Source organism: Chlorocebus sabaeus, chromosome 8 (assembly GCF_047675955.1).
Source record: "Chlorocebus sabaeus isolate Y175 chromosome 8, mChlSab1.0.hap1, whole genome shotgun sequence".
Taxonomy (NCBI): domain Eukaryota; kingdom Metazoa; phylum Chordata; class Mammalia; order Primates; family Cercopithecidae; genus Chlorocebus; species Chlorocebus sabaeus.
Window position 1 is genome coordinate 111637823 of NC_132911.1, and position 13119 is coordinate 111650941.

The following is a 13119-nucleotide window of genomic DNA, read 5'->3' on the forward strand; positions in this document are numbered from 1 at the left end:
TCGTGATCTGCCTGCCTTGGTCTCCCAAAGTGCTGAGATTACAGGCATGAGCCATCATGCCCAGCCTCTCTTTTTTCCATGGTCTTTTATGCTCCCTTTTCTCTTCTGTCATTCTCCATAAATCAGTCTGCTGTGTTGGTAGCTAAGTCACAGGTCATGTACAGATTTAAAAATAATCTTGGTTAGTCTTTGAAGGACTAAGCAGAGTCCTCCCCGAAATAGGAAGCTGAAAGCTGCTGGATGTGGGAAGTTTGGCAAATGCAGGGGGCAGCTAGCTACTGGGAAAGTGTTCAGATCCTTTGTTGTGAAACTACGCTCCTGGCCTTCCAAGTCTCTTCCTCAACTTCATATGACAGCCACAGAACTTGCCTGCATCTTTTGGCAATTAATCCTAGTATATCAGATTTTAGAACAGAACAGGACCTCAGAGATCACCTAACCCCCGCCCCCAAACCTTCAATTTTACAAACGAGGAAATGGAGGCCAAGAGAGGTTAAGTGACTTGTCAGGGCCCACGGAATTAACAAGTTGACACGATGTAGGGACCCAGATAGCTCCAGACCAGGACCCTGAAGAATGATTGTTGGAAAAGCCCAAGAAACCTTACAGGTTCTGCTACCAAAAATGAAAAAGCAAGATAACTGATCTAAAGGAAAAGTTTGGGAATGAAGACTGAGTATTTCAAGTGTAAATAGATCTACTACTTAAGATATTTCCAGATATTCTTTGACTTTTTTTTTTTTTAAATAAAAGAGAGCAAATAAGCATATAACAGTTAAGGAAAAACTAGGCTAAGCATTACACTTAAAAAAAAACCAAACTCTTAAAGCCATTTATGTTTTCATATTTAATAGTTTTCAATGTAATATCTTATATGCATAGTGATGACTATACCATTACACTGACCTCTAACTTATGCCTTTCAGTAATCAAAAGCAGCTGATTTTAATGTGCTGCTGCTTTAGTGTGAAGGAGCTTAAGGCTGCGTTTGTGTGCAATCAGGTTAAGATTGGCTCCAACAGGAGAAAAATCCATACATATGTTGCAAAGATCTTAAAAATGCCTGTATTCCCAACCTGATTACAACTTACATTTTTGCATGGTTTGTCAAAGCAGATCACTGAAATCAAATCAAGATGTAAAAAGGGATAAAGTGGCTTTCTTCTCCATTCTTCCATTAGTTGCCGTGACCTATTGAAGAAAGGAACTTTTCCCTCTCTCACCTGAGGCAAGGTGGGATACTCCCCTGGAAGTTACGCCAATTTTTATCAATCAGTGCTCAAGTTACAAACCTAATTTTCTAATTTTCATTTCCTACATTTGTAAATATAAGTTACTTTATTACAGAATAATTTGCCATTTCGCTCAGCAATTCTATTTAGTTTCCTTTTAATAAAACAGTAAACAAATTGATATAACTTTGAAAACCTATTTAAAGGTTATATAAAATTGATTTTATTAAACTGAAAAAGTAGATACAAGAATTAGAGCTATAGCTAGTCTTTCCTAATAAGTAAAACTTGGTAAAACGTCAATAAGAATTAAATCAGTCTGTTACTGGTTTGTCAAAAAGAGAGTATTAGCAGATGATACATAAGCATTTCTTTTGGCATCATTTAAATTGCTAACAGTATCAAGTTGTATTCGACTAAGACAGTATGTTGTTAACATGAAAAATACAAATGAAATAAATATCATGGTTAACAGTCTAGCTGTTATCTAGAAAATTCTCAAGTCAGACTGTGGCTAGGTCAAAATAAAGAGTTTTGGAGAGGAGGGAAATGTGTTGCCTCTTTTACACACAAGCATGTTTGTTACAGGAGCATTTTCAGTTTAATTTTTGCTATTAATGTAAACCACAGTTGGGGAACCAATTGCTGGAAGAGGAATGGGGGAGGGGCTAGTTATATAAACAATATACAACAAAGAAAGTCTTTATTTCCAATACCTGAATACATCAGGTTTGTTTTTAGGGAGAAGGTTGCAGGTTAAATGCTTTCAGCTATCCAAGAAGTGGCTTATTAGTTTTGTAAGAAAATATTTTCTTCTATTTTGACTGAAAAATACCTAGTTTAAGTGAACAAAACCATCCTTGTTAGTGAAAAGCAGACCCACAAAAACTTTGTTTCAAAGATCCAGTAAGGAAAAGCAAAACTAATTCAAGAGGAAAAGCTGCTTTCCTAATAGTAGCTTCTGAATCTGGATCCAATAGTTCTCAAAGGCCGACTGGAGTCTTCGAGTCTTAAAAGTTTTGTCTTTCTCCATGGATCATAGACATTCTCTATGAGGCAGCATAACACGGATATAAACCTGTTTTAAGCACTTATATATTCTCTTTCTTGGCTATGGTCATAAAGCTGAAAAGTTATGCACCCACAGAAAGAATGAAGGCAAGCAAAAGTTATGATTATTTTACAGAGCAGTTTTCCAAACACAACTTTCTTTTTTGCTCTTCTATTTTGAGCGAATGGCAATGTAGCATCCGCCCGTGATAAAATAAATGTAACCCAGTGATTACTGCTTTAGGGACAGCACAGTGACAGGGCTCAGACCCGCACTTCAACTTACTGATTCTGCGTTGGCCGGCACCTCAGCTATGTGCTCTTCCAATTTCTAAATGGGCCTAATCCTGTTATTACAGAATAATTACTGCAAATCAGCACAATTACTACAAAGATTTGAGTAAACACACACATACCAGTAGCTGTTTTCTACAAATTATTATCAAAACAAAGAGAAACGGCTAATTGTGGTAACATTAAGACAATGTTTATTCCTCCCAGTGTTTGGGCAAGTTTATTTTAAGTTGTCATCTTCAACTAGTAACGATGCAGATGATTTTACAGACTCCATAAACCTTTCTAATCTAAACTCTTCTCAACTGAAAGTTGGCCGCTTCCCTCAGAGCAACATCTGCAAAGGCCTGATTTCATAAGAACCCGCTTTTATGGTACATTTGCAGAAAAAGTCACCAAAACACATTTAGAAACCTCATTTTAGAAAGCTCATTACTAAGGTGCTCTCCTAAATTATGTTTAAGGTATTATGAAAGTAATAAAATATGCACTTCATATTTTTCACAACTGAAGCATTTGTTTTTAAGTAAGTACAACAAAACTTTATCCCCTCACCAATATTATCAGATTTCCTTCAAAGATAAATACTTATTTTTGGAAGGGAGGGTGGTTAGGAAGCAGGAGAATTCAGAAAGCACACAGCACACAGTAATGATTATATTGAGACCTACCTCCTGGACAGTGCCTTATTGCCATCTTGCATCTCCTGGATTCAGCAATGGTTGGACACGGTATTGTGTCTTTCGCTGGCTTTTTAACAATTTGCCGTGTTCTGGTTTCCAGACCCCATTTAAATCCACATGTGCGATTATTTCTGCTACAAGTTCCCCATTCGCTCCAATGACCAACTTCACATCCTTCTAGTAAAGATTTTTAGAAAAAGAAAAAAACACAAGCACATAAGTTAGTATCTATTTGCTTTACTGTCATCAAATTTACATAGCAGTGTTCCTTCACTAGCCCCACCTTGGGATATCAAAAATTAAGTGGTACAGCCTTGAAGACCTATACTAGCCTTTTGGGAACTTTAATTTTTTGAACCATAGAATACTTCTATCAAAAAAAATACCCCTTAAGTAATTCATAAGCTGTTACTTTCCATTTGTCTTAGTTCAGTTTTCAAAGGATGCTATTGGTCAGTTCTGTTTTTTCCTTCAACTTTTAAGTTCAGGAGTACACGTGCAGGATGTGCAGGTTTGTTACATAGGTAAATGTGTGCCATGGTAGTTTGCTGCACAGATCAACCCATCACCCAGGTATTAAGCCCAGCATCCATTAGTTATTCTTCCTGATGCTCTCCCTCCCTGCATTGCCCCCATCCTGATAGGCCCTAGTGTGTGTTGTTTCCCACCATGTGCCTATGTGTTCCCATCATTCACACGTGAGAACGTGTGGTGTTTGGTATTCTCTTCCTGCATTAGTTTGCTGAGCATAATGGCTTCCAATTCCAACCATGTCCCTGCAGAGGACTTGATCTCGTTCTTGTTTATGGCTGCATAGTATTAGATGGTATATATGTACCACATTTTCTTTATCCAGCCTATCAGTGATGAACATTTAGGTTGATCCCATGTCTTTGCTATTATGAATAGTTCTAATGATACTAAAATGTGTAATCTTTAAAGAGTCAACAGTTAAAACCTAAAGTAGAAGACACTATTTCCTACCATGACAGAAGACAAAATTTTACAGGCTAGTTCTGAATGTGCCTCCACCAAACCCATAAATGTGTTTTAGTTTGGAAGCACTTGGTGAAAAAAATGGGGAGCTTGCTTTGTATTTTCTGACTTTTTCTTTTCTTTCAGCAGGTGTCTGGAGACCACAGTTCTTATTCCCCATATTGGTGTACATTACTATAGTTTGAAAAGTAAACAAATGTGATCAGTCATTTGAAAATGTATGTTTTTACTACATACGTAAAAGCCTTTAGCATCCCCTATGTTAAGTCCACATAGTGGAAAATAGGCTATCCCCCAACTCCCAGGGGAGGCAGAGGAGGAAGTAAAAGGATAAGCATATACAAAGCTAGACCTCCTCATCAACTTCACCATTAAAACTCCTCTTCACGCTAGTGGATGAAGGCTGAGGTCCAGAGTTTGCATACAATTAATATTTCCATCTTCTAGACATCAGTGGGTGTCATGGCTGCTTCTTAGACTTTTCAAAGACATTTAAGATTTTTTATTCAAAGAATGCATAAGTCTCTATAACATTCTTATAGTTAAGGATTTCAGCGTTTCCACTGAACATTTGTAATGTGTGTGTCCTGCCTCTCAAAAGAAAATTCAACATTCTGAATGTGTTCTTCTAGTGACTTTCTTATTTTAATAGTGGTGCCTATATAAATGTATTAATTCACACATAAGTAGAAACACAAATGCACATATTTCTTCAAAAACCACTTATTTAAATGTCTTCTCTGCAAGCTCTCAAATACACAATTATAGACTACTTCAGCAATATTTTCATAGAAAAATTTCAAATTTTCTTCTAAGTCTCCATTTTAAGGGATGTAAAGTCTAATACATAGCTGTGTTGTATATCATATCAGATATATAACAGCAAATGAAATTCTGGGGAGGGAGCATGTCAATACATCCATGATTAGATTAAGAGATTCATCATTATGCAGCCACTGACAGATCTTTACCTTTAAATCAGTGGTATAAGAATGCCAAGGTATTTTACCCCACTCAGAAGATATAAAATTTATAAAATATGTTACTATTTTCACAGATAAAACATATATATCAAATTATGCATTCTAGGTATATAAATTTGGTAATCATTTTAATGCATTTGTAACATATAATCAACAAAATATGGCACAAATAATTTCTTTTCAAGTGGTTTTTTTTTTTTTTTTTTTTTTTAACACAAACAGCTAAGCAAGCAGTTCTGTAATTCCACACATAGCAAAAGTAATAGAGTAGTTAGCTGATGTGGTAGTGCTTAAAACTTCTCTTCTGAACAAAATGTTTTTCTCTAACAGTTACTAATAATTTATTAAGAAATAGATGTATTACACAGATGATTAAGAATAAACTTTGTCAGCACTTAAGTAGATCAACCTAGCAAATGCACAACTAGCAAATTTTACAGCAAGATATGAGACTATCCAATTGTCATGATACTTAAAGTCAGCAAAGAACTTAAGTTTCAGTTCTACTGAACAAGAGAACCAATTTGTTTCTTAGTTTAAATATATCTAGCATGCATATTTTTAAGAAACAGGTGTTAAAATAAAAGTTGCAGTTTGAGAGTCACATTAAAAACGACTCACCCACACATTCCATGGTTTCTTCTAATGGTGCAAAACCATCTGGACATTCTTCAAAGCAACGGCCTCTATGCAAATAAAAGCCTACTTTGCACTTGGTACAAAAGTCTTTGCTAAAGCAAGAATCGCAGTTTTCTATTCTGCATCCTAAAAACAATTTTAAAGAGAAAAAAGAAAATTTCAGTCAAAGAAATTTACTTGTTTTACAAACAAAACTTTTGTAAACTCATAGGTTAGCCCATTTGAAATTCTCATCATCAGAGAAATATTGTTTAACTCATTTGTTTCCTAGCGCCGTCTCATTCTAAATCATTCCCGTCTCTTCCAACAGCTTACTACATCAATAACCCAAGAGAGAATGCCAGCCCAGGGTCCCACGCGCCATGAGAACTTTCGGAAATGTTAGTAATCTCCAGATGGGATTAAAACAAAAAATTCAAAAGAAAAAGAAAACACTCCCTCTACAAATTACCTGCTGCCAGTATTCAAATCTGTCCTACCCTCAAAAGGCCTCCAATGGGAACACTGTAATGAGCATTTGTGTATAGGAAATGAGTTAAGAATTTTAATTTTTAAAATGTTTTCAAATGCATGGTCTATTTTATAGGGCACTGGTCAACACTGGCACCTACATTCATCAGAGGGTGACCTGGGTGGGGCCGGGGGCGGGGTGGAAGTTTAGGTCATTTTGTTGAAAACCTACAATGTGTCAAAGGCTTTACACATATTTCCATTGAATCTTCACAATAATCCTACATGTGGGCATTAGAAACTCCATTTGGCATATAAGAAACCTGGGACTAACAGAGTAGCAGCTGAATTGGTTCTGAAAGCCGCCAAAACCATCTGTCTTTTAAATCCATTCTCTTTCTCTCTATAACTCACTCACTGAAGTCCGCTAGGAGTTTGTGAAACAGATGTGCTTTCAGGTCTGTTACATCTGGGTGTGAATACCAAGCTCTGCCCTTACCAGCTCTGTAACTTTAGACAACTATATGCCTCTCTGAGCTTCTATTTCCTCCTGTATTAAACAGGGGCATCACTGACCTTACAAAACTATTGTAAGGTTTTGTAATAATATATGTAAATTGACAGGCTCATAATAGGTAGTCTGCAGATAGAAGCCACAGTGAATTAGAAACATGTATTTTTCCACTAAACCATATACATTACAATAAGGTATAAAACAAAGCAATAATTTATGAGCTTGTATTCTAGATCAGATTCCCTGGTAGGTCAGTAACATCTGGGTCAGAAATCCTTGGCATGCACAGGTGAAAATAAATACACTCTCTTAACTACTCCTCAAGGAAAGGAGAGAAGTTTGGAGGACTGGTAAATTCCAAGGTCAAGTTTTCAACAGATTGTAGTACATTATTACTTGTAACAGTTTTAACTGATGCAATTGACAGCACATAAAGTCCTGTGAAAACTCTGTGACATCACATGTATTCATTTAACAAGCCTCCAGAACTATACTTCCTGCTTTAAGGATTCAGGAAGCTTTAAGACACATAGTTCCCATAAGCAAAGAGATAAATGGGTAAAAAAAAAAAAAAAAAAAAAAATGCAGCCAAGATGTTAAATCACTGAAGATTTCAGTGCTTTAAAGGCTACATTTAAAGGCTAAAAATAAATTTCATTAAAATAGATCACATAAGAAATGACTGTGTCTAGACCTATTAAAAATGGCAACTCTTTGCCTTTCAATTTTGAGTCTAAACAGGCTTCTGTGTATTAAATGACCAGTATGAAGCAGCTAATGCAACTTCTAAAATGTTACCAAATTTATAAACAGAACACCAAATATGTGTGGGTTAAAGTCCACATACAAATCTACACTACTGCTCCTTTGGTGGGGAGGGAAATGGTCAGCACAGAAGAACAGTTTATCACCCCATAAAAGGTTCATTTGTAGTCTTAAATGCTTTAACCTATATTTTAATAAAATCATGGTCCATAGCTGGTCAATAACCTCTTAATCATGGTCAAAATACATGACCATTATGTCCACAAATTGTTAGTTTTCTTGCTATATTTTTTTAAAAAACAAGCAGCCCTTCTTGCCGTAGAGTTATTTTCCAAGAAATAGTAATGAGCATTCCAAAGGATAAAACAGAACTAAAGGGTGAAGAGAAAAAAAAAGAACACTTATACTTAAAGAGAAAAAGAGGACTTTACACTTCATAAATCAGCTATCATCTACAAGGTCTGACTTCTCTTTAAAATAAAGCCACACCAATAAGCTTTTTGGCCAAAAAGTTATAGCATTTGGAATTAATTTTACCAGGCCCTTTGCTGATCTTTACTGTTACTTGTAGTTCCCTTCCTTCATTTCATTCCATGCTCCTAATACCAGTTCATAGAATATGCAATTGCTGAAATACCTATCATTCTCTGTAAAGTCCCTGAGGACTTCTTCAGGTAAAAATCCTGTTGGATGAAAGCTTAATTATTTGTTCTTGAATTCAAGTAGAATATAAATATGATATGTTCAAACTGTAGAAAATGATAACCATTTAAAAGTACAAGGTGAATTATAAGTAATGACCTGGAAAACCCATTGTTAAGTTAAAAAAAAGAGACAAGTTGGCTGGTCATGGTGGCTCACATCTGTAATTCCAACACTTTGGGAGGCCAAGGTGGATGGATCACTTGAGCTCAGGAGTTCAAGTTCAACCTAGGCAACATGGTAAAACCCCATCTCTAAGAAATCAGCTGGGCATGGTGGTGTGTGCCTGCGGTCCCAGCTACCTGGGGGGCTGAAGCAGGAGGATCACTTGAGCCTAGAAGGTCAAGGCTGCAGTGAGCTGTGTTTGCGCCACTGCACTGTAGCTTAGGCAACAAAGTGTGACCCTATCCCAAAAAAAAAAAAAAGGTACGTTGCGAGATATATATAGTACAACACAAAACTATGTATGCGTGCATGTGTTCATCTGTATGAAGTAGCTTAGGGAAGTTAATTTAGGGAGGGGATAGAATTTTAAAGTATGTTAGAGTTATTTTTCTGACTCATATCCTTTAATTACATTTATGTAATTAGTATCATAGAAAGGGTTATTACAATATGTATTTGTGACCTACTTAAGTTTATTCAAAAAGTGCCACTCCATTAACATTGTAAAATTAAGCTCTTTTGATTTTAACAGGCAAGAATAAAGGCATCTATCCCATCTAAAACTTTTTCAGATTTGAGTGCATGAATTATACCCCTGATTTAATAATGTTGAACCTGCTATAACCTTCAACAAATACCTTCATTTAGCCATCTCTTTCCAGTATCCTTTGTTTTCACATGTTCAATAGCATTGCTTTTCCTTCACTCAAATTTTAAGGGGAAAAAACTAAATAAAATATTGTCTGTGTAATAAAGCATTTTTATAAAGCTTTGATCAGTGCCAAGTCCTAGCACCTGAAGCTGTGCTGACCATCCTGGCCTCATTTGCTCTTTGCCACTACATAAAACCAATGCAGGCGGCCCATGCATTTGGCAGCCTGCACTGACAGAGCTCATCTGCTCACAAACACCTACAAACCCAATACTTTTTATTCTTTTATTTTTATTTATTTAGAGACAGACTTTCACTCTTGTTGCCCAGACTGGAGTGCAATGGCACAATCTTGGCTCACTGCAATCTCCGCCTCCTTGGTTCAAGTGATTCTCCGGCCTCAGCCTTCAAGTTGCTGGGATTACAGACATGCACCACCACGCCCTGCTAATTTTATATTTTTAGTAGAGACGGGGTTTCTCCATGTTGGTCAGGCTGGTCTCAAAGTCCCGACCTCAGGTGATCCACCCGCCTCGGCCTCCCAAAGTGCTGGATTACAGGCGTGAGCCACCATGCCTGGCCAAACCCAATATTTTTGAAAGCAAGCGGCACCACAAGCCACCTAATCCAGGAGGTCTCCTGCTTGACGTGCTTCACAGTCCTTGATGCCCTTTCCTCAGCAGCTCCAGATCCAACCACAGCCCCCTGCTCTGTTCAGCCATTTCTCCAGGAGGTAACTCTTCTGCTTTGTGGGGGTCGGAGGGAATTCCTGTGTAGTCTCATAGTCCTATATTTTTCTCCCCCAGCTTGTAGCCATTTTCCAAAACTACTTAAGCATTTTATCCTTAATTGGGATTCATATCAACTCTATTAACTCATTTTTATATAAAAGTAAAACATTCTCATTATAAGTAAAAACTCAAAGCAGTACAGAAGGTTTACAGGAAAAAATAGAAATCCTTTTTCTCACCTGAATGGCACATCAGGCCTAGTCCCCAGAAATAGCCACTGTGTTAACAGTTTCTTCCATACACTTTAGAAAACCTCTATGTAAATCTTATAAATGAGTTAGTCACTATTGAAACACCAGTAGGATCATACAATAGATTGTTAAACCTTAGAAAACTGTATACTACATAATAGGTGTATTAAAATTTATTAAACATAGGCCTTTTCTATAAAAATATGGGCTTTAAGTCCTCGTTCAAATAAAAGATCCTAGTTTAGCCAACTTACATGCTTCTAAATTACAGTGTCTCCTCAAAAATGTAACCCACCAAATGAGGACTGCCAACATTGGTTTAAGTAAAATTACTGTCCAAGTGAAACTGCATCCAAATGCAGTCTGATGGGGCTGCCATTTGGCAAGAAGGGCTTACCCCTGGCCAAGAAACAGAAAAATAGGCTGAATACCCTCTCTCCTATCCTCCCATAGTACCCTGTACAGGCTTTAATAGAACATTTTTCAAATTACACCATAGTCCAGCTCAACAGTTCATTCCCAGCATTCTCAAGGAACACAGTATGTGCCAGACCCTAAGAACCTAAACCCATTCCCTATCCTGGAGGTGCTAAGCCAGAGGGGTCCATGTGGCACTAACAGTGCACCACAATGTAACAGGAGATTATATTAGAGTCATGTCTTGGGTACATTAGAGACAGAAAAGGGACCCATTTCTGTCCTGCCATTCAAGTTTTTTTTTTTTTTCAATCTGTGAATTCCCCATTCCTAACACAGTATAGGAAACATGGTGGAGTTTTAATGCTTGCTAAATAAATGAGCATGAATGTCATTTAAAGTTCAAATTCTGTAATATTTGCATGCTTAGTGAGAGATTGATTGCACATGTACTATGTATTAAAAAGCCATAGTTGTTGTAAAGAACTGCAAATCATATGGAAGAATCAACAGTTAAACACCTGAAAACAATTATACTGGAGTATGTAACTATCAAAGGAAGGCGGGTGATGTGTGCTATGAGTCGCAACCTCAGATGAGCAAGTTTTAGGGAGACAAGGAGAAGCAGAGTCCTGGCAAGGGTAGCTGCCCTCATAACGAGGCAATAGAGAAAATCCACATGGCAAGTTGATGGACCAGTGAGCAGCAGCTTGGAGGAAGAGGAGGTTAGGTGATGGGATGGTTACTTGGGTTTAGAGGCTGTGGGTGAGGATTATAAATTATTCATACTTTGAGTGGCTTTAAGTATTTAAGTAATAATTAGTATTAATAAAAATGAAGCTCGGTTCAAGATTAGGGGCTTGGTCTGACTAGCAGTGAGTAGTCCCTGTAGATTCTGGCCACGAGCATAGCATCACCATGTTTCCTCATTGAGACAGGTAACAGTCCCTAAGGGCCAACCATCCTGACAGGTACATAGAAGCACAGATGAGAAAACAGTCCTTACACCTCAGGATCTTCAGTCTACTGAAGGGAAAGCTCCACAGAAAGGCAATTAGGGAATAAAGTGACTACTCTAAGCTAGACGTATAAACAGAGTGAGCTGGGGAGTGAACATTTTCAGAAAGTTAACCTTCCTGAAAGCAGAAGAGAGTAGAGGTCAGGAAAACCACTGGGAGGCTCAACACTCTAAGAGGTAACAGTACCAGGGAGAGGAGTTATAATGAATCCATAAAAGTGACAAACCAACTGGAAGAGAAGATGAAAAACTGAGAGAAGCCAAAGATCACACAACTATCCTCTCTTCCTTTGGTCTCAACAGTGCTCTCAGGGCACTCGGCAAATGGATAGAGTTCCTTTTGTTTCTCTTCCCAGCTAAATTAAGATGACAAGAACCATCTCTTAATTGAATATCTCAGCATAGTCAATCAGATAAATGAGAAAAGTAAATCCTTAACAGCAGAGAAACATCAACCTTTGTTAAATCTAGCTGTCAAAATGTAATTATATATATTACGATCAATTATTGGAGAAAGGGAAGAAGTCAATAAAGTAGAGGGAACCTCAAATACCCCTAGGAATCTATGTTCTTATTTCTTCATGCCCATCAGGGTTGTGAATGTCAGATTGCCTTAGCACACCATGAAAATCCAATTGCTTGTTGCTCCAACTACTCTTACTTTAAACTAGCATCTCTGTTCAGAATGTGGCAGTCACTGACAATAGGGCATTTATTTAGTCCTCAAGTAGCAGATGCAAGGATCAAAGAACATCAAGCCAACCTCTAGAAACCTCTAGAGATTTCTATGCCTATTATGTGCTAAAATTTGAATAGAAATTAAAGGCACAGTTTGTTCCCAAAACACTCAAAATTAGACTTTTAGCAAATTTTCACATGGAAAGCACTAGACTATGGAACTTAATATAAGGTTTTTAAAATTAGTTTTAGTTTAAAAATCTAACAATTTCAAGTACTATTTAACATTTCTTCTCAAAATTTGCAATGGGGTTACAAATATTCCTAAGTTTTAAGCTTTATGTTTTCAAAATCATGCATTTCTAATATGTACCATTGCAATAATTCCATTAGACTATGTATTGATAAAAATTACCTAAAAGCTAAAATTACATTTTTTGTAATACAGTCAAGTAACATGCAACTCATTAGAACTTCATTATATTTCAATCCAAATAAAAGATGGATCCAGAAGTTTCAGGACTAGGTGTTTTATATTTACAATTAAACTATTTGAGTGATGACATAGAGAACCAGCATTACTAAATTAACAGAAGATCAGAAGATCCAGGGTTAAAGTCTGTTTATAACCCAGTAGAATGAGTTTAAGTCAAGATTGCCTTAATTAGTTAGGATAGTTGGTATAGGATGAAATTCAACTATGTCAAATGCAGAACAGGACACTTAGAATTAAGAGCAAGGGGCAGGAATAAGAACTATGTTGAGAATATAGTGGCCACTCAGATAGTACAGTGGTTAGCAGATCTGAGGTTAGAGTCTTGGACCACTTACTATTGTGTGACTGTGGTCAAGTCAGTGAAGCTTTCTCTGTCTTAATGTCCTCATGTATTTTTTTTTTA

General features: G+C 36.9%; 1 protein-coding gene across 2 annotated transcripts in view; it reads right to left on the minus strand.

The window, feature by feature from the left end:
* RSPO2 (R-spondin 2) overlaps positions 1-13119 on the minus strand; it is a 176742-nt gene that overhangs the window by 56332 nt on the left and 107291 nt on the right. Inside the window, exons 3-4 of one of the 2 annotated variants that reach the window (XM_073018316.1) lie at positions 5860-6003; positions 3248-3433 (exon numbers count right to left, since the gene is read on the minus strand). In XM_073018316.1, coding sequence (XP_072874417.1) covers positions 3248-3433; positions 5860-6003 — 330 coding nt within the window. Of the gene's footprint in view, positions 1-3247; positions 3437-5859; positions 6004-13119 lie in introns of both variants that reach the window. The other variant, XM_073018315.1, reaches the window with a different exon arrangement.